This window comes from Miscanthus floridulus, chromosome 8 (assembly GCF_019320115.1).
Source record: "Miscanthus floridulus cultivar M001 chromosome 8, ASM1932011v1, whole genome shotgun sequence".
In the NCBI taxonomy this organism is placed as follows: Eukaryota; Viridiplantae; Streptophyta; class Magnoliopsida; order Poales; family Poaceae; genus Miscanthus; species Miscanthus floridulus.
Genome location: NC_089587.1, coordinates 88,510,301 through 88,530,287, shown reverse-complemented (window position 1 = coordinate 88,530,287; position 19,987 = coordinate 88,510,301). Strand labels below are relative to the sequence as shown.

General features: G+C 47.0%; 2 protein-coding genes and 1 pseudogene across 2 annotated transcripts; all 3 read left to right on the top strand.

Moving 5' to 3' along the window:
- The first annotated feature begins 4,252 nt into the window (after window positions 1-4,252).
- On the top strand, window positions 4,253-6,313 carry LOC136472882 (UDP-glucuronate 4-epimerase 6-like). Its single transcript, XM_066470589.1, has one exon. The coding sequence runs from the start codon at window positions 4,348-4,350 to the stop codon at window positions 5,794-5,796; it is 1,449 nt and encodes a 482-aa protein (XP_066326686.1). The 5' UTR covers window positions 4,253-4,347; the 3' UTR covers window positions 5,797-6,313.
- A 3,029-nt stretch (window positions 6,314-9,342) lies between these two features.
- Window positions 9,343-13,474, top strand: LOC136472881 (uncharacterized). Its single transcript, XM_066470588.1, has 3 exons — window positions 9,343-10,292; window positions 11,662-12,739; window positions 12,923-13,474. Exons 1-3 carry the CDS (start codon window positions 10,209-10,211, stop codon window positions 13,378-13,380), a joined length of 1,620 nt encoding a protein of 539 aa, XP_066326685.1. The 5' UTR covers window positions 9,343-10,208; the 3' UTR covers window positions 13,381-13,474.
- Window positions 13,475-13,661: 187 nt separating this feature from the next.
- LOC136469548 (protein Barley B recombinant-like) lies at window positions 13,662-14,670 on the top strand (annotated as a pseudogene).
- Window positions 14,671-19,987: the final 5,317 nt, after the last annotated feature.

Below are 19,987 nucleotides of genomic sequence, written 5' to 3'. Positions count from 1 at the left end.
TCCGCCGTCTGTTCACCTTGCACTCGAACTCGATCGCGTGGTGACTGTGCATCCATCGTCCATCGTGTATTCTCAAAAGGAAGAAGTACTCGGGTATACATTACAGCTCCCAGTTTCCTCTGTCAGCCAGCCATTGCCTTTGAATGAGCAGGTTTCATTTTCGACCTGAAACCAACGCCAGCCGTCAGCGCATGCAGTTTTACAGCTCCTCCGACTTCAAGGGGGGCCCGGTTTGTATATTGTATACTCCGTATGACTGTATCTGTATGTATGCATGCATACGCAGCCGTACAGCCTGAGATGGTAGCCGTTGCAGCGGCACGCAGTCCAAGGAGGCGCCGTCCTCTGTTTTGGCGCTAACCCCGAGGCGGCGCCTCCGCCGCGTGGACCCACGCGTCATTGCGTTGGGCGTGCGATCCGGGGGCCCTGCCCTGCTCGGCCAGGCCTGAGGCCTCGCTCGCGCGCACGTGCCGCCCGGCGTCGCGCGTCGCGTCTGCGCTAATATGCGTCGCCGCGTAGGTCGCCGTGTGCTGACCTTTGCCGTCAGACTGTGAGGGAGCACGCACCTAGGACTAGGATCCGATTACCTTGGCAGATGAACGTTCATTCTCAGAATCTCAGGGCAAACACAATTGTCATTGCTTGCTTTACGCACACCCAAGTATTATTCTTTAGACATCTTAACACAATTCCTACGATAGTTATCTCTTTTTACCATCTTGGCCATGAACTTTGATAAATTTACAAATTACCATATAACTGTTTGCGTCCTTTGCATTGCACCTCTATGGTTTTTACTATACGTTTAGTTAAAATCTTAGATTAAGTTATATCAATTCTTCTTGTATCATTTTTGTGACATCACGAGTTTAGGTTTTGGCTTTCAACTTTTATGCCACTAGTTTTGTAACACGATTTCTACCTATAAAATCGTAGGAAAGTGCTTGAAATTAATTTTTTTATAATATTTCGGTCAATATATATAATTTTCTAAAGTAATGACTTACAAAATATGTTGTCATAGAGTATTAATATATTAAATGTGAATTGTAAGTGCCATTTGTATATGGTTTACTAAGGGAGTAATTTTTAATGATTGAGTAAACTAGAAAAAATAAGTATCTACCTTGATGCATGCATGTTTACTACATATATAGTGTCACATAGCATCTGTGACTACTTCTAATTTTAAATTGGTAGAAACATGTAATTTGGAAAAAAATAATATGTTGTGCTATATGGATACTGCATTATTCCCGTAATAATTTATTTTAGCCCTAGATTTGAGGGATATTCCAATTTAATTTTAAAACAACAAACATAAATAATGTAGATACAAAGTAAATGCATTACTTTATATTATCTTTCATAATAGTAGATGTGAGTAAGTTAAAAATAAAATTTAGGAGTTATTTGTATTATCTTTCATAAAGATAGAGATGTGCACCTTAGATGCAAATTTAGGGGTACTCTAAATTATCTTTCGTAATAGCTAAAATAGGTATTTTAGATGCAAAAGTTAGGAGTTACTTTATGTATTTTCTATGATGGAGAGATGGGTAATTTTTTTTCTAGAAATCTAAATCAATTAAATAACTATTATTTGGGACGATGATTAGAGTCTATCAAATTAAAGTCTAAATGTTGTGGGTTTCCACAACAACTTTTAGAATTCTTTTTGTAGCGTGTCTTGTGAGGACTGCCATGGAGCCTTCATTTGTGGCCTCCAAGTGCAACCAGTAGTATTAAGATTTTTTCTTTAATTCATAATTTGTGCATAGAACAAAGGAACATTGTGAGTTGTATAACTAGAACAACTCATATAATGCAACGGTGCAAGAACATTCTTAAATAGTAGCTTATGGGTACAATGATCTTTACCTTCTCTTTCCTCCACGTCATCAAAATTACGTACTACACAGCACTACATAAGACGATTTGTTGGCCGTCTAAAAAAAATGCTGAACTAATGCGACAACACACTTCTCCTCTATCTTTGTTGGCAAAGTACGGGGACTCTGTTATACTACTTTCCTCAAAGGGTGACCGAGAAAAGCACAGGGGATCCATCACTGGAAAACCTCCTAGTGGTGTGTATCAAAGTCTCCGCAGCTGCTGTACGTACTAGGATCAGCTCGCTCCGTGCCTCCGTTCCCACAGCTTTACAAGCTGTCGCCCAGCTCGGTACTCAACAGCACACCAGTAGAGCGCCCATGTTAGGCCCCGTTTACATCCAAAATTTTTTGGATTTTGACTACTATAGCACTTTCGTTTGTATTTGATAATTAGTGTCTAATTATAGACTAATTAGTTTTAAAAGTTTCGTCTCGTGATTTCTCGCTCAACTGTGCAATTAGTTTTTTTCGTCTATATTTAGTACTCCATGTATGTGCCGCAAGATTCGATGTGACGGACACTGCGTAAATTTTTTTGGAATCTAAATAGGCCCTTAGTAAAGAGGAGGCCTTTGAAATTGAATCCATGGTCGCTTATCAATGCCACCCCCCTCCCCCCCCCCCACCCCCCCACCCCCCTTGCAAGTTACACTAGGATGTTTAGTACCGACAGTGATGAGACAACACGATGATCGAAGATTATTATAGTATTTGATGACTTTCTTTTAGTGGAAACAGGAGTGCAACATCGATCTAGCTAAGGGCCTACGCTCTGTTTGTTTAGACTTGTTTGGCTGATAAGTCATGGTTGACAGTACGGTTATCTGATTTGGTACGAGAGACAAATACTATTCATTAGCTAAAAAAGTATGACTTATAAGTCAAACAAGCCCAAACGAACAGGACGCTAATTATAGATCAATAGTAGATTGTAGAAGCAAAGAACCCTTAGAGCTCTTTTTGCAATGGTTGGAAAAGTATCTTAGTACCTCCTAGTTCTTTCATTTTTTTTCTATTTCCTAACTAATTAATCGAGAAAAACTATTTATAAAACAGATTTTTTATAATGCCTACGGCTACGGCTGGCGGGGGCGCCAGCAACCAGGAGGAGGAGGCCCCATATTTTGGTACCGACCCACCTAACTGGTCCTCATATTTTGGTCCTGACCCACCTAATTTGGTACCGTTTCGATCAATTCGGTACTTCTAGGTACTTTCATATATGTACTTCTTATTTTTACACCGCTCGATCTAGCCCCGTGGATGGTTCATATATTTTTCAATTATTATAAAATTTCTCGGAAACTTTTCCTCACAAAATACTGCCTCTGTTCCAGTTTAATTGTCGTTTCTGGTTTTCGTGCCATAAGTTTGACTTGATTTTTAGAAAATACTAGCAACATTTGTATCTCCAAATAAATTTATTAAAAAAATAGATTCAAAGATCTTTCCGATGATACTAATTATGTACCATAAATAATAATATTTTTTAATATATATTTTTGTTAAAGTTGTTTCTCGGGAAGCGAGAACGACAGATATTCTGGGACGGAGGGAGTACACTGCAAAGATATAATTTTTAGGCTCCACTAGCTATTGTGCGCTGTAGTGTTAGCACAGTGTTGAAAGCGAAGCCGACATGAACGAGGGTCAAGCGCAAAAGCACGGTAAAAGTAAATGGAATGAGCACTCGATTTTTCACAGCTTCAAAGGAGCAGCAAAAACTGACCAGCGCCGACTTCTCCCGTAGTGGCGCCGCCAAATGGGGCCCGGAGGCAGCCTGCTACTAGCCTACTCCTACTCACTGTAGAGAGCCTCGAACGATTCAACGAAATGTTTGCTCTTCACTGTTTTTATTTTTTTTTAATAAATATAGAAAAATGAGTACTCCCTCCGAGTCCATGCGTTTTTTTTTCTAGACTGATGGAGTACTCCGTACTAGTACTCCTGAGGTGATTGGCCGGCAGATACCTGGCGAAAGCGGACAAGAGCTCACTCATTCCCGTGCACACCCTCGAGCCTTCACGCGGTGAATCCTGACACACGGACAGTGAGGCAGTCAGGCTGCTGCTCCTGCGTTGCTGACGCATGCACCATTGCACCACTGCACCACTGCACCCGCGAGCGTGAGCGTGAGCGCGACATTGCATCCGGCCATCCGGCTCCGTCCGCCGTCCGGCATCCCCAACCCGACACGGTGATCCTGATCCACTCGAGCTAAAAAGCACACCCGTTTACTGTTTCGGGAGCTAAACCACCGTAGCCGCAGCAGGCAACCGAATCCCGCGGCCCCGCGCGCCGGCCACCTCGGTTTATATCTCACGCCCTCCCTCGCTGTCATCACGCTATCAGTCTCACACTCTCGCTCGCTCCCCACTTCACATCGCCGAAGCACCACCACCTCACCCCCACTCCACCGCAGCGCGCAGCAGCAGCAGCAGAGGAGGAGCGGATGCCGGCCGGCGTGGTGGACGCGGCCGCCAAGGGCGTCAAGCTGGAGCGGCACGCGTTGCTGCTGCGGCGCGCGGCGGGCGCCAAGCAGCTCGTGTCGGCATCGTCGCACCTGCTCTTCCGCGCCACCGTGCTCACCACGCTCGCGCTCGTCGTCCTCTTCGCCGTGCACTACCCGTCCCTGCTCTCTCGCTCCTTCAGCCTCTCCGCGTTGCCCGCGTCCGGCTCCGGCTCCTCCTCCTCTTCCTCCTCGCTGCGGTCTCGGCACTCGCACCGGAGCCTGCTAGGCTCGTCGTCGTACGGGTGGGGCGCGGCGTGGGAGCGGGAGGTGCGGCGCAGCGCGAAGCCGCAGCGGGACGGGGCGCTGTCCGTGCTCGTCACGGGCGCCGCGGGCTTCGTGGGCGCGCACTGCTCGCTGGCGCTCCGCGCTCGCGGCGACGGCGTGCTCGGCCTCGACAACTTCAACGCCTACTACGACCCGTCGCTGAAGCGCGCACGCCAGCGTCTGCTGGCGTCCCGCGGCGTGGTGGTGCTGGACGCCGACATCAATGACGCCGCGCTGCTGGAGCGGCTCCTGTCCACGGTGCCGATCACGCACGTGCTGCACCTCGCGGCCCAGGCGGGCGTGCGCCACGCGATGCGGGCGCCGCAGGCGTACGTGGCCTCCAACGTCGCGGGCCTCGTCGCGCTTTTCGAGGCCGCGGCAAGGCACGCCAACCCACAGCCAGCGGTCGTGTGGGCGTCGTCGTCGTCGGTGTACGGGCTCAACACCGAGGCGCCTTTCTCCGAGGACCACCGCACGGACCGCCCCGCGTCGCTGTACGCGGCCACCAAGAAGGCCGGCGAGGCCATCGCGCACTCGTACAACCACATCTACGGGCTCTCCATCACCGGCCTGCGATTCTTCACCGTCTACGGGCCGTGGGGACGCCCCGACATGGCCTACTTCTCATTCGCCCGCAGCATCGTCGCCGGCGAGCCCATCACGCTGTTCCGCACCGCCGACGGCGCCGACGCGCGCCGCGACTTCACCTACATTGATGACGTCGTCAGGGGCTGCCTCAGCGCGCTCGACACGGCCGGCAAGAGCACGGGCTCCAAGTCTGGCAAGAAGCGCGGGCCCGCGCCGCTCCGCGTGTACAACCTCGGCAACACCTCGCCGGTGCCCGTCACCCGCATGGTCGCCATCCTTGAGAAGCTCCTCGGCAAGAAGGCGCACAAGCGCATCGTCACGATGCCGACCAACGGCGACGTGCCGTTCACGCATGCCAATGTCAGCCACGCCGCGCGCGACTTCGGCTACCGCCCCGCCACCTCGCTCGAGGTTGGCCTCCGCCATTTCGTTGACTGGTTCGTGCAGTACTACAAGGTCGACGTCAGGGGCGGCGGCAATGTCCTCGCCGGCAAGACCGCCAAGAGGAAATCCATGCCCATGTCCGCAGCATCGTGAGGAGCCACGCTGCCGCCGCGGCGTGTTCCCCGGCCCGGCCGTCCACCACCAAGTGTGCATTCGATTGTCTTTGGAGGGCTAGCTAGCTACCAGTGTCCTGTAACTTTGCAAGGTGCTTATTGTTTAAGCCTTGCTGCTTTTGCTTCTTCATGATGCTACCATAGTAATGCTTAGTGCCATGGAAAAGGATCCCTAGATAAACTAAGCTTAACTGCTTAAGGAAAAAAAAGTTAGAAAAAAATGTGGGTATCAGGGTGTGGTATAGATAGACAACAGAGCAAAGTAAAGTTAAGGGAGCCATGTCTGAACAAAGGTCACTGGTATCCTCATGGTTCAGATAATTCTACTCAAATTATTACTATTTTTTTGATGAGATACTATAGTATCTCATTCTTGTTCACTGTGAGTCCGTGACCTATATACGACTCATGCCTGGAACTCAAAGTTGCTGTGCTTGATGTGGTTTCGGCGGTGGACTTGATGCATGCAGCTTCTGCATCTTCCCCACACATATATTTATATATAAACCTGTGCAAATTTGGTCGCTGCATTTGCCTCTTTGTTGCGGTTCTCTGCACCAGGGTATCTTACTGCATGTGGAGCGATTGCGCAATCGGTTCTGAATTTTGTTGCAATGCTGCGTGGCTGGTGATAGCGAACAGGAAATGAATTTTGTTTGGGCATTGGTACAAGTTCCTTTTAGAATGATGCACTCGATGGGGGGAAAAAGGACGACGGTTTGTACCGTGGTACAGTCCTTGGTGGCTTGGTTCCTTGGCCTCTTGCAGCTGTTTCCCAAGATATTTCATCGAGTGTGATCATCCATCCCAGCAGCAAATTCAGCAATTGGCCAATCCTTGCAATTGCAAGAAAGACCAGTAGAATGGCAGTGTGTGGACCGAGTGTCACGAGAGGCCACTGCTACTGGTAATGCAGCATTTGCAGCGCGCAGTTGGTGCTGCGTGGTTCCTACACTGACTGAACTGTTTTATCTGCATGAATCGCTGCGGTACAGCACATTTTAGTACAATCTACCGCGTGTGTGCCTTGGATTCCGACGGCGCTCAATGCATTCCCATGGCCATGGTCACCATTGTCCATGTGCCCCTCAGATCCAACCATTCATTTCATGCCGTGACGACTGGCGACAATTCCTCTCTGCTCAGCTCCTGCCTTCACACGATGCATGCCACTCATCTCTCTGATCCAGATAACCCCAGCTTCCTCATGCCATCCTGCAAGTCAATCGAGTGTGAACAGCAATGCATTGAACATGGTCTCTACTCTACGTACTCTCTAGGACCACTGAGCTGAGCATGCCTGCATTCTGCATACATACAAATACTGTACATACATGGGATGAGGCCTCTGAAACTCTGAATACTTTTTAGCACTGACAGTCTGAATTATGGCCATCTTTTTCAGCACAAGGAAGACATTTTGAATCCGATGCTGGACTGGGCATCTTCAGGGATTGATGCTGGCAACTGGCACTGGACTCCACTTCAGCCCTACCCTGCCCTTTATTAGTTGAAGCAAGCAACCGAAGTTGTTCACTCCTGCTTGATGTCAAGATCGAAAGGTCAAGCGATTAATGCAGCATTACTACAACGGGCTACAGTGCAACTTTCCAACTAATCAGTCCTTGTAGGTAAATGACTACAGTCTACTCGTACCACTTGAGCTACGATATAACCACACGAAGTCACAAAAGTCTGCAGTGCCCATTGGCATGGCCCGGTACTGTACAACTAGGCCTGGCTGGTTTTTGTTGTCGCTACTGCTGCATCAGAACAGAAGCCTGGTCCCCGTCACCCCGTGGAAACGGTGAGCTGGAGGACTAAGCAGTGTTTGACCTGTATCAGCATCAGGTTAAGCAGGTGTTGACCTCATCTAACTTACTCTGGTCCCCTTGTTTTTTGATGGAACCTCTGGTCCCCTTGTGCCTCACCACTTGTAGTAGTTACCGCAAATTCTGAGCTGAGAATGAGATGCCTGCCTTTTTCACTTTTCGCCGACAGAAACGCCATGGATGATGGGTGCAACTGTATGTATCTGAATTTCCTGAGAATGCTAGTTTCGCAGCTTGTCTTGTCCTGTTAATTGCATCCGGGGTGGCTGCTAATTGCTCAACCCATGTGTGCTTGTTTCTGCTAACCTTTATGTGATTGATATTGTGAACAGTGAACAGTGCCACTAGCCTGGAACCAACCCTGACCCATAAACCAAAGAATTGGTTAGTGAATTCAATTTGGATGGTACTGGGATACTGTTGCTTATAACTTCTGATGGACATTGAAAGCTGTGTTTTTTCCAGGACAAACGACTTCGCCATATGGTTCCTGCACATCCAGGACTGATATACTAATAGCTGAGTAACTGAACATGTTGTACATACATTCGTCACTTTTTCTTTCCTCAATCCATGGGGAATTGAAAACCTAGTCTGTCAAGACTCAAGACATGCCACCAACTCCAGAACCAGAACTCCAAGGCCAAACCAACATCTGGATTTGCCTCGGTGGTTACTAGCAAAAAGGCTAGATTTAAGCAATTTGGAGCTGATCTGTTTGTGGTATTGCAGTACTACACATATACCTGCGACAATGCCTCATTTTATCAGTCTCGTCCCTTGCGGTTGAAGCCATGCATGGATCGCTGGACGAACGAGCTGAAACTTTCGCTTTCCATCAGCTGCAGATCTTGGATCACTGATCAGACAACACGATCTTGCGACAACTTTTTCCTGACCCCAGCAGTCACCGAGGATATCTAAAGCTCCTAGTCCTAGATGCGACCATGTGCGTGTGTCATCACCGAGGTTTCTTCATTGCGCTGCTTGCACTAGTGCTCCCCTCTGTTTGCTCACTCCTTTTTCTTTGCGCTGCGCGGCACAGCTGCGCCTGCGCAGTAGCGTTTCTGATCTGGGCACCTGGCCGAACGACCTGCTGCTTCCACTGAAGCTCGTCAGGGCAATCGAGGGCCTCTCTTTGTGCCCTTCTCTGCGTCCATGCTCGATTGGCCCTGCCTGCCTCCTGACTCCTGAGATGGGAAATCGAGAACCAATTGCGCCGTAGGGAAGGTCAACTTGTTGGTGGAAAGCATGGGACACTCCACTCTGCTTCAGCTGCCCTGGACATATGGACATGCGCGTCGCTCGTACGAGGAAGAGCTGACCGGAAAAAACTGCGACCGATATATATAGCGTCAACGCGGTGTATGTGGGCGGTGGGCCCCTGTTGCGGCTTCGTGAAGGAACCGGACGGCCCAAGGAGAAAATGCAACGAGTCATATCGGACAACACAAAACGGGCCTCAGTTAGGCCCATGTTTCAGTTGAGGCCCATCTGATATTCTAGTCCAGGAGGAAAAGGTCCGCAGCCGGATAAAATAAAACAAGTCAACAGACGGAATTGCCCAACCAACCAACCCAGCCGAACGGGGGTGGGCGCAGTCGCAGCCCGACACCTGTCACCGGAATGGACCAATGTTTCGCATGCGCACGCCGCCACGCCGCCTTTGGGGGGTGGACGCGTTGCGGCGCGGGGAAAGCAGTCACGGTACCGCCAGAGCATCCGAGTACGAGCGAGAGATCAGAGAGCATCATCAGCAAAGCCAGCCAGCCAGCCAGCCCTCCTCCTCACGAACCACAAGCCTCCCCGCGACCGGCGGGCTGAGCCTGAGCGCCGCGCCGCCGTTGGGATCATCGCGCCGTTGGCCGATCTGCTCGCGCGGAAACCTGTTGCTGTTGCCGTTGGCCCCGGACTTTGGTGTTCCGCTCCTCACCGAATCGGAGCGGGTAGGCGTCAGTTTGGTCCGAGATCGGGAGGGGAAGCCGCCGCGGAAGGCCCCCTGCTAGCTCTACAGTTCTTCTGCTCACTTTCTGGAAGCCTCAGCGGACTGCGGTGCGCGACAGCGAGCGGCTGGGTCTGGGTCTGTGCCGGGCTCCGCGTGGATGCGCTGCGTCTCCGGAGCCGGAGCCGGAGGAGCATACGACGACGCTGCTGCTTCCGGTTGGGGCGCGGGGCCCGGGCTGTCGTTCCACCTGCTGTGGCTCTGGGTGGGGATCGGCGGCGGGGAGTGAGCGATCGGATGGAAGAGGACTGCACTAACTGCTCCTGACTCTTATTCAGCGCCTGGGTTTCAGACCAGCTAGTTGGAGCCGATTGGGCAGTTGGATCGTTTTGAACTTTTGATTACCCGTTGCAGTGGCACAAATCAGAAGCTGATTTCAGTGTTTGGGCACTGTGGTAGCTGCAACAGTGCTGGTGGTGGTGCGCTCTGCACTGGCTTCGGCCAAGGCGCTACCAATTGGGATATGGTGGACGGGAGGGATCCGGGGTGCCTGTCTGGACTGGTTGAACTGCCGTGCTGCGGATTCAGTCTCGTTGTACATCTACTAGGTGTGTCACGATGTCGAGGTGCTTCCCGTTCCCGCCGCCAGGGTTTGAATCAAGGCCCAGGAGTGAGGAGCGCCACAAGGATTTGCTGAGAAAGGTTCATACTCTGTGCCCCTTAGATGGTTTGCCAAAATAGACTTTAGTTTGATGGTTCATGATAGATCGGATCTCTCTGGATTGTTCAGAAGCTGTTGCACTTACCATATTGATGTCATGCTTTGTTCTTTAAGTTACATACAAGAGTGGTGCATGGTAGTACATAGTTAAGCAACACAGTTAGCATGAATATGAGCATGGTGATCCTATCTAACCACTGAAATGTACTTACTCTACCAAATGCTATTTGGCAAATCAAATATCTGAGAGGAAAATCATGGCAAACATAAGAAAGGCATATCTAGGGGAAACACACAATGACATGATATGCTTTGAGTTTTATCACAATAAGAGCAATACTATAAGAGTAAGAGTATTAATATAATACTAGTTTTGAAAGTGTTACATGTCACAAAGCAACAGAGAATTGCTAATGTGTTTTGGAGGAAAAAGAGCAGCTGGGAAGGACCCTGCTTCTTTGCCCCTTATCCTAATATATACATTTCTTAATCAGCTTCTAGTTTTTTTTTTTTTTTTGGGGGGGGGGGGGGGGGGGGGGGGCAATTTACACATATAGCTTTATTTCGAAATTCATATTTCTTTCACATTTTTGTATAGATAAATTGTGCATCATATGCTATGATAAAGAACATTCTTTTGCATAAGATACTTATATACCTCAGGCCTCAGCTATGCGGGATGATTAAGAAATATTGATTAATAGTCTGTACATCCTCATCAACCACATGATGACATCCCTACATGTTAATTTTTTTGTTAGTACTTGGTTGTGTACCCTGTGTTCATTTTTTGTTAGTACTTGGTTATGAAAACTGCCATTTCACAGTAGGACTTGACCTGAACTTCTGCAGTATTTTTCACATTAATTTTGTTGCGTACTATATCGTTACCTGAGTGGGCCTTACCTCTTACCGTTGCCTTTTAAATTTCTGAATACTTCATAGGCTACGACTTGTTCCTGCATTCTATTATTATTACTGCACCTTGCTACTGTGGTTGAGTTAAACTGGAAGTACAAGAGCATGATGTGTAATATTTTTGTCGTGAACCAAGTGACATGAAATAAGTTTTCGATTTGATATGCCTGAACATATTTCGCTTTGGATCTTAAATCCTGATTAAAATTATTTCAGCATGCCTCAACCATGAAGCCTGAAGTAACATATATGTCCTTGATGAGAACCCGTAACTGCAATATTGTGATGATCATGTCTAAAAATGCAATGAGGTGCTAGTTGTATTTTCTTAGCATGTACCGAGGGGCTACGAAGAAGGTCACTGTTGAATGTGTGAATTATTAATTCTGTATAGTGAATTAACTGGTATTGAATATGTGCCGCTTATTTCAGGAAAAGCACAAGGATAAGAAGCACAGAAAGGCAAAGGACAGGGGAAAAGGAGAAACAAAAGAAAAGGGTAGAGATCATAGGAAAGATAAGAACAACAGGAAACACAAAAGAGTGAACTGCGGAGAGAGGAAAAAGAACAAGGACATATGTAAAGACAGAAACCAAACTTTGAGACATAGAAAACCTGAAGAAAATGGATGGCATGAATCAGTCAAAGATATTATACCAGCTGATGAGTTGGTTAACCGAATTTTTGGTCAAGGAGGTCATACAGACCACAAACATAACAATACTGAGTTGCTTCCTTGGAGCACTGATAACATTGGTAGGACAGGTTCTAAAGAGAAGGAAAGGAATTTGCTTGGTAGAATGGTTAAGAAATCTGCACAAGCAACAGAAGACAATTACGGGATGGTGCAAAAGAGTGATAGTATTGCTCATGCAACTAAAAAAGGAATGGGTAGGGGTATCGATTCTAAAACTGAAATAAAGAATGGGAAGAGCCTTCAAGATAGATCAGCTGAAATGCATTCCAGAAGAAGGTACAATTGTCATGGAGTCGGTGTATACCATGATAGTTCTGATACACAAAGAAGCTTTGAAGGTGTACATACTGCAACTGGCCGAGTCACACCTAACCCAAATACTTTTCAGAGAACGGAAGAAACAGGACAAGATCCTGATATTTCTGTCCATTCTGCAAACGTGAAAAATGGCAGAAGTAGCACAAAAGGTATGGGGGAGGAAAATCAAAGTGCTAACAATTTCTGGCGCAAGATGGATCGGCAATTTGCACGAAATAAAGATGGAGCAGTTGAAGGGAAGGCAAAAGGTAACTATCGTAAAGGTCTTGAAGGCAAAGATAGAGATAGTGTTGTAAAGAAAAGAAAGACTGAATGCGAAAATAAAGAGAAAGAAGTGGAGAAAAATGGCACTTTCAATGAGCAGAAACAGGAAGATCTTGGTGCAAGCAAGGACAAGGTCGATAATCTGGTGCATTTGGGCTGTCTTAATGAGCAAAAGTTCGCTTCTGATATCAGGAAAATGAAAGACTTTGACCCTAATAGCTCTCCACATGGTAAGTTCCTTTTCTCTCCTTTCTATTTTCTGGTGAATTCCTTTTATATAAAGTAGCCAATGACCTTTTCTCCCTCCTTTTCTGTGAGCATTTAGTTCATAACAGCACAGGCATGCTAAATACATTGAAGCAGCAGTATTTAAATTTTACTTATTTTGAGTCTCATTTGGAATATGTTGACAGAACACAGTATGAGAACAAGTAAGCTGCCAATGATATCTCTTTCCAATCTTACTTGTGTGGGCGAGAAAATTTCACAGCATCCTCAGTGGATCACACGTCATTCTTCTACAGAACTAGCTGGGGTGAATACTTGTGATATAGGTCAGCATGAGTGCCAACATAGCTATAACAATGGCATCACTGGCTCTCGTTATTTAGAGGAGCAAATGCCTTCAGTTACTTCATCTGGTTATGAGAGTAAACCTCACCCTGATACCAAGTATCTGAGCCAAGTGCACTGCATACCTTCAACACATGACTTCTCAGAGTACATTGATCAGGACTGGTTGTTTTCCGTGGATCATGTTAGGCAGAAAACAGTGACATTTGAGGCTGTAGAACCACGCCAAGTTTGGACTGATGCACAGCTAATTGATACTGCTGATGTAATTGCTATGCCTTACGTTGTTCCTTTCTGATGGCACTCACAGTGATATACACGGTGAGTTCGCTACTGCAACTTGAGTTATGATATGAAGGTCCAGGAGATCGCCTGACTAGTTTACAACATAACCTACTGTGATGCATATCAGACTGTTTCACTCACTCAATCAATCTCTTTGTTGGTGGGATTTCTACGCACATTGTTTGTTGAACTGAGAGCAAAGATTAGCTGTGTCCAAACTCAGCACTTTTGGTGTTTGGTTGGCGGTTTTCTTGTCTCTGCTGTATCCAATCATTCTAATAACCAATGCTCAAAATGCTGTACCATTCTTTCTCTAGGAAAAGGGGAAAAGCTGAGAGGTCCTGCACAGTTGAATTCTGCTGCAATCCAGGCAACCTTTGCCAAGAGATTTTGATGTGTAGTATGCGCATTGCTCTCGTACATAATGTGTTCAGGTGAAACGGCGTGAAACAAGGAAATCACATATAGACTTTACTTTACGTTGTAGTTTAGATCCATACGTGTTGCTAATGACTATACATTACTGTACATAATATGCGCATTACAGAAGGCCCTTCATTCTCACCCTATCGTACCAGCTGGGCATGTTGGGCATCCAGGCCATGGTGGCCATCCTGCGCATGGTGGATATATTGTGCATCACCATCATATCTATCAGATGCAACTCTCCAGATGATGCAACCACAGCTTGAGTCACAGCTTCAGGAACCTCCTCCATGCAAGGAAGACGAAGTCCCACCTCCATTGATTCAGGATCACTCTGTGGTTAGTACCGGGCCATCTGTGAAAAGTCGGCAGCCGGGCCAGCAGCAGAGTCGGCAGCCTAAGAAGGATGCTGGCACTTGATGGGCATGCGCCCCGAAGGAGGGGACCTAAGAAGACTGGGGGGATGGTGATTAACGGTATTGAGTTGTACCTTGCCAACATACAAACACCAGTGTGCTCGTGCACTGGAGCTCCCCAGCAATGCTACCGTTGGGGTGCAGGTGGCTGGCAGTCTGCGTGCTGCACGACTTCTATTTCAACGTATCCACTGCCAAAGAGCACAAAGCGCCGGGGCGCACCTATTGCCGGAAGGAAGATGAGCCAAGGTGCATTCAAAAAGGTGTTCGAGAAGCTTGCTGGTGAAGGGTACAACCTTGTTAACCCAATTGACTTGAAGACTGTAAGAGCCCTACTGGGAAGGGGGCCTTGGTGGTGGCGGCTGGGTTTTAGGGGGATGTGGGCAGCGGCACAGGGAGAGGGCGGCAGCGCTGAGGAGAGGGAGAGAGGGAGCCGGCGCAGGGAGAAGAAGGAGAGGTAGGTGAGGGGATAATTGTTCTTTTATTGCTTAATTAGATTGATTACATCCTCCATGTATATATAGTCCCTATTGGGCTTGTATCCCAAACAACTACGGAAGATCCTTATAGATTGGATTTTCCCTTCCATAACATGCTCTAATAAGGTAAACCTCCTAACCTAATCCCTCCCGGGACATGACGGCGGCGTGGGCGACGGCGCCACCTCCTCCTGGCCCGCGCGGCCCTTCTAGGGCGCGCTGGGCTGGCACCCCTCCTCGGGCCTCCCTAGGCCCGTTAGCTCTAGGTTGGGGGCCTCTCATTAGACGTATGACATCACTCCCCCTTCTCCGATCAGCGCGTCCTCGTGCTGAATCGTCGTCCAGTCGTTGACGCCTTCAGGTGGTAGCCTGGCACCTTAGGGAATATCTGCGAGCTGAACTGTGAAGTGGCCCAAAGTGTCGTTGAAGTCATTGGTGTTGATGTTGTGGTCGGAGAACTGGAAGTAGTAGCTGCAGGAGCCGAAGTAGTCGTTGATGTAGTAGCTGTTGGTTCCTGATTCGTCCACTAGTTCATGGGCATAGCGTGCTGCATAGATGGCGGCGCCTGGAAGTGTTCCCTGAAAGTGGAGCATTTGCATGGCCCTTGGGGGGAGTGTACCTGGCCTGCCTCAACTTGCCCTCTTATGCGCCTACACAATGATGTCGCCATGATGGATGGTGGAGCTGTGGTGAAGTGTTGTAGCTGGCCGAAGAGGAGGTCGCCTGTGTTGTAGTTGGCTAGAGAGATTAGCGGATGTTCGTCTGCATGCTGCCTGCTGATGTAGACATCGTCGATAGAAAGGAACTGTTGGCCATTGTCGTCGAAGAAGACGATTGTTGCTGGCGGTAGTATGCGTTGGGGCCATTCTCCGAGTAATAGAATGCTCGAGGGGAATGCCTGTGTCGTTGGTGAAGACATCGTTGTATGGAGACCGACGGCTATGAGGTGTGGTGATGTAGTACCAAGTGATTTGAGCAGGTCTTGTAGCAGAGGTGATGTCGCCGAGATGTAGTATCCTTCGTTGTAGCAGACGATGCCATGTTGGAGGGACCAAGTTGGTGCTGCTGCCTAGACTTCAATGGTGGCAGATATGATCTTGAGTTCGTGCTCTTCCGTGGCTACCACGCGGAGTTGAGCAAGAATCTCTTGGTCTGGTTCGATGTGGCTTGTATCTCTATTGTTGTTGTCAGCTGATGGAGGAAGTGGTATCACTGGTGTGTTTGGAGATGTCGGAGGCGAGTCGGTTGACGGTGGCTGTGGTTGTACTACCGTGTTTGTTACTTGTGACGAGGTGCGTTCCCTCTGGCGGGCGAGCATTGCGGTTGCTGAGTTGTAGCCGGATCATGGCATGAGTGCCCCTGCTGATCATGTTCTGGTCATCGATGACACTGTCGGAGAGAGGAAGGCAGGTTCCCCTTCCATTGGACTGGCTGGGGTATGCGTGTTCTGCTCCTCGGCGGCGTCGGGCTTGATGCGGGTTGGCGTAGCGACAGGTGGAGCGTCTGCTAGGTCCTCTAGGGCGAGGGCGAGGAAGATGATCGTGTCTATATCTTGCGGTTGGTGCTGAGTGACCGCTTCCCGAAGTACGTTTGGAAGACCATCAGTGAAGAGGTGGACTTGTTGTAGACTGCTAGGGATGCCAATAGCTGCTACGTACGCGGTAAATGCGTCGATGTAGTCGTTCAGGTTGTCGACGAGCCAGGGGGTGTAGGGTCGAGATGGCGGACTAGAAGGGGGGTGAATAGTCTTTTCTAAAACTTAATCGTACCAAGTAACCGAAATAAATGTGGAATTAAAACTATCGGTCTAGCCAAGACTACACCCCTCTATCTAAGTTCACAAGCACCTTACAAAGATCTTAAACAAGCAACTAAGGTGCCGGGCTAGCTAGAGCTCACCTAACCAATTCTAAGAGTAAGGTCACACAAACATATGCCACTAGTACTTCAAGCACGGGGGAGCTCCTACACAACTAGTAAGCAAAAGCACAAAGCTCCTAAGCTCACTAGCAATGCTCAATAACAAGGCTACACAAGCCAAATTAGAGAGCGCAAATTACTTAGCTACACAAACTAAGCAATGTGACTAACAAAGTTACTAAAACCAAATTAGCCATGTAAGGGAGCTACTTCTATGCTACACAAGCAAGAAGGCAACTAGCAAGCTACTAAAGCTAAACTAGTCACAAGAGCAATTACACAAGCACAATGTATGAAATGTAAATACAAGCTTGTGTTGCGCGGAATGCAAACCACCGAGAAGATGATGAAGACAATGTTGACACGGTGATTTTCTCCTGAGGTTCACTTGGTTGCCACCAAGCTACGTCCCCGTTGTGTCGACCGCTCACTTGGCGGTTCGGCGGCTAATTGGCATCACCCACCAAGCCCGCACGTCAGGCATCGTAAGAACCTACCCTGAAAGTGAGGGTAGCTCAATGACACGTCGTCGATGGGAGTTTACATATCTCTACATTGCTCTTTAGCTTCCGTATTTACATTAATTGTATTACTCCTTTTGCGGTAGAGATAGCAACACACTAGCAAAACTATAGTTACACATTTAGATAGTTTATCTTTTGCATATGTTTTGCTAGGGTTAGAAAAAGAGGCAATAGTTTAGAAGTATAATTTTAAGTTGCCTAATTCACCCCCCCCTCTTAGGTGTCACGATCCCCTACAAGTGGTATCGGAGCCAGATTGGTTCAATTTGGACCTTTGGCTTAACCACCGTTGAGCCAACGCTATTTAGAGTGGTTGGGATAGATACCTCTAGGCATCCGTACTTTGATGGCACTAACTTCCCTTACTATAAAGCTAGAATGGCTTGTCACCTTAAGGTGGTTGATTTGGGTGTTTGGAGAGTCACTCGTGACAGGATGAAACCCATTAAGAATCCTGATAAACCCACCAAGAGTGAAGAAAAGGAAATTCATTTCAATGCTAGAGCTAAAAATTGCTTGTTTGAATCATTTAGTATGGATGCGTTTAACCAAGTGTTCATTTTAAATACGGCACATGAAATTTGGTTAAAACTTCAAGAGCTCCATGACGGCACATCTAATGTCCGTGAGCAAAAACATTGTCTAGCTAAACAAAATTATGATTCCTTCATAATGAATGATGATGAGCTTGTTCGTGATATGTATTCTCGTTTGAATCTAATTATCAATTAGCTCCATTCAATAGGATTAATAAAGCTAGATGATACGGACATTGTGAGGAAGATCATCTCCGTGCTACCATAAAAGAAATATGCAAGCATCATCACCATCCTTCACAACATGGAGAACTTGAGCACCATGACCCCGGGCATAGTCATTGGTAAGATAGTGACATTTGAAATGTCATGTAAGATAGGTCAAGATGAAGCCTCTTCATCAAGCAAAGGCAAAGCTCTCGCATGTAGCGAGAAAAAGAAGACGAAGGGCAAGCAAGTTGAGACAAGCTCAAGCTCAAGCTCATCAAGTGAAGATGAAGAAGAAGATGAGGACGATGATGATGAAGAAGAAGATTCAAGTGAAGATGATCAATCTTCCTCCTCCACCTCCGACCTTGATGAAGAATCAATCAAACTAATAAAAAGGTGGAGAAGATGATCCAAATGCTCAATGCCAAGGGTGTGCCCATCCAAATCCAAGATCTCATTTTCACCAATCAAAGAAATGAGCAAAGAAAGAGAGGATGCTATGGATGCGGCGAGTTGGGGTACTTTATGGAAGTTTGTCCAAACAAGCCCACACCCAAGATAAAGAAAAAGGCATGCAAGAACCAAGCCCTTACATGGTCATGAGATGATTCTTCAAGTGAAGAAGAACACCATCACAAGAGGCGAGGGCGCAAGCACTCATCATCAAGCTCTTCTCGTATGTGCCTTATGGCACGAGGTAACGAAAGCTCATCCTTTAGTGAGTGATAGTGATGATGAAATGCCTTCTTATGATAAAATTGTGCAATAAAATCTTAATTATGCTAAATTTTGCACTAGTCAACAAAAGAAGCTCGAAAAACTAAAAGAAAAGCTAGATAGTTCAAAAGAAGCATAGAAAACTTTGCTTGAACAATATGAGAACTTTGCTAATATCAATGTTGAACTATCTACTAAAATTGAGTAACTTGAGGCTAGTGCAACAATAAATGCATGCACAATCAAGGATGAGCAACTTGTAAAGAAAAATGAAAAATTAAAAGAAAAGTTAGCTAGCTCACAAATGCTTATAAAAGTTTGCTTGCTAAAATGGAAATCATGTGCAAACATTGTGATGAGCTAACTAATAAAGTTGCTAATCTTGAAGCCGCTAGTACAACCTCCATCAAGGCATCTAAAAAGAAAAGTTATATCTTTAACATGTATAAAAAGAATGCCTCTACTTCTTGTAATGATTTATATTTAGACTCATCTTTGTGCAACTAAGTTTGTGTTGAGAAAGTTGTTGTAGATACATGCACACAAGAGGTTGCAAAGGAGAATGAGCAACTCAAGCAAGAAGTAGCTCACCTCACCAAGGACTTGACTCAAGTGAAAGGCAAGGTGAAGCAAGCCCAACTTCATCAAAATAACACCGTCAAGGGAGTGAAGAAGCTTGATGAAGGACAAACCGTGGTTTGCTACGTGTGCCACAAGGAAGGTCACAAGTCCTATGAGTGCAAGGTGATGAATGGTGGAGGAGCAAAGAATAAAGAGAAGAAGCAAACAAGCAAGCTCTCCAACACCTACACCAATAAGGTGGACAAGAAGGCCTCCACACCTTATCTCTTGAAGAAGAAGAAAAATGACAAGGTGGTGGCCATCAAGGTGAACAAGCAAGCCAACAATGGGGTCAAACGCTTTTGGGTGCCAAACGAGATCATTACCAATATGAAGAGCACCAAGAAGGTTTGGATCCCGAAAGGGAAGTGAGAAGTCCGATAGACTTCGGGGAATTTGGAGACTTGGCAAAGTATGGGTGCATTTCATGGGGTGCATCATGATGGACAAGATCATTGCCAAGTGGGTTAGTGAATACTATGGACCCATATATCCCCTTCCCATGTTAGGTAACTAGATTTAATTTCCTACAAGTGATATCTTTAAGCATCTAGTTACATTTCATTCCTAGGTTTTGAAAGGTCCTAATGGCTAGAGGGGGGTGAATAGCCTAATAAAAATTTCTACAACAACACTTAACAAAAGGTTAGATAATTATGAGGCGAAGCAAGTGTTGCGCTAGCCTACTCAAAATGCAAGCCACCTACCACAATTCTAGTTTAGATAGTGTCTATTCACACAATAGCTGTGACACTATCCTATGTTAGTGTG

What these genes read in the sequence shown, in the direction of transcription:
- LOC136472882 (XM_066470589.1), top strand. Translation starts at nt 4,348, where the DNA reads ATGCCGGCCGGCGTGGTGGACGCGGCCGCCAAGGGCGTCAAGCTGGAG.
- LOC136472881 (XM_066470588.1), top strand. Translation starts at nt 10,209, where the DNA reads ATGTCGAGGTGCTTCCCGTTCCCGCCGCCAGGGTTTGAATCAAGGCCC. An exon ending in ACAAGGATTTGCTGAGAAAG is followed by an intron (nt 10,293 to 11,661) that starts GTTCATACTCTG and finishes CGCTTATTTCAG; the next exon opens with GAAAAGCACAAGGATAAGAA. An exon ending in CCCTAATAGCTCTCCACATG is followed by an intron (nt 12,740 to 12,922) that starts GTAAGTTCCTTT and finishes ATATGTTGACAG; the next exon opens with AACACAGTATGAGAACAAGT.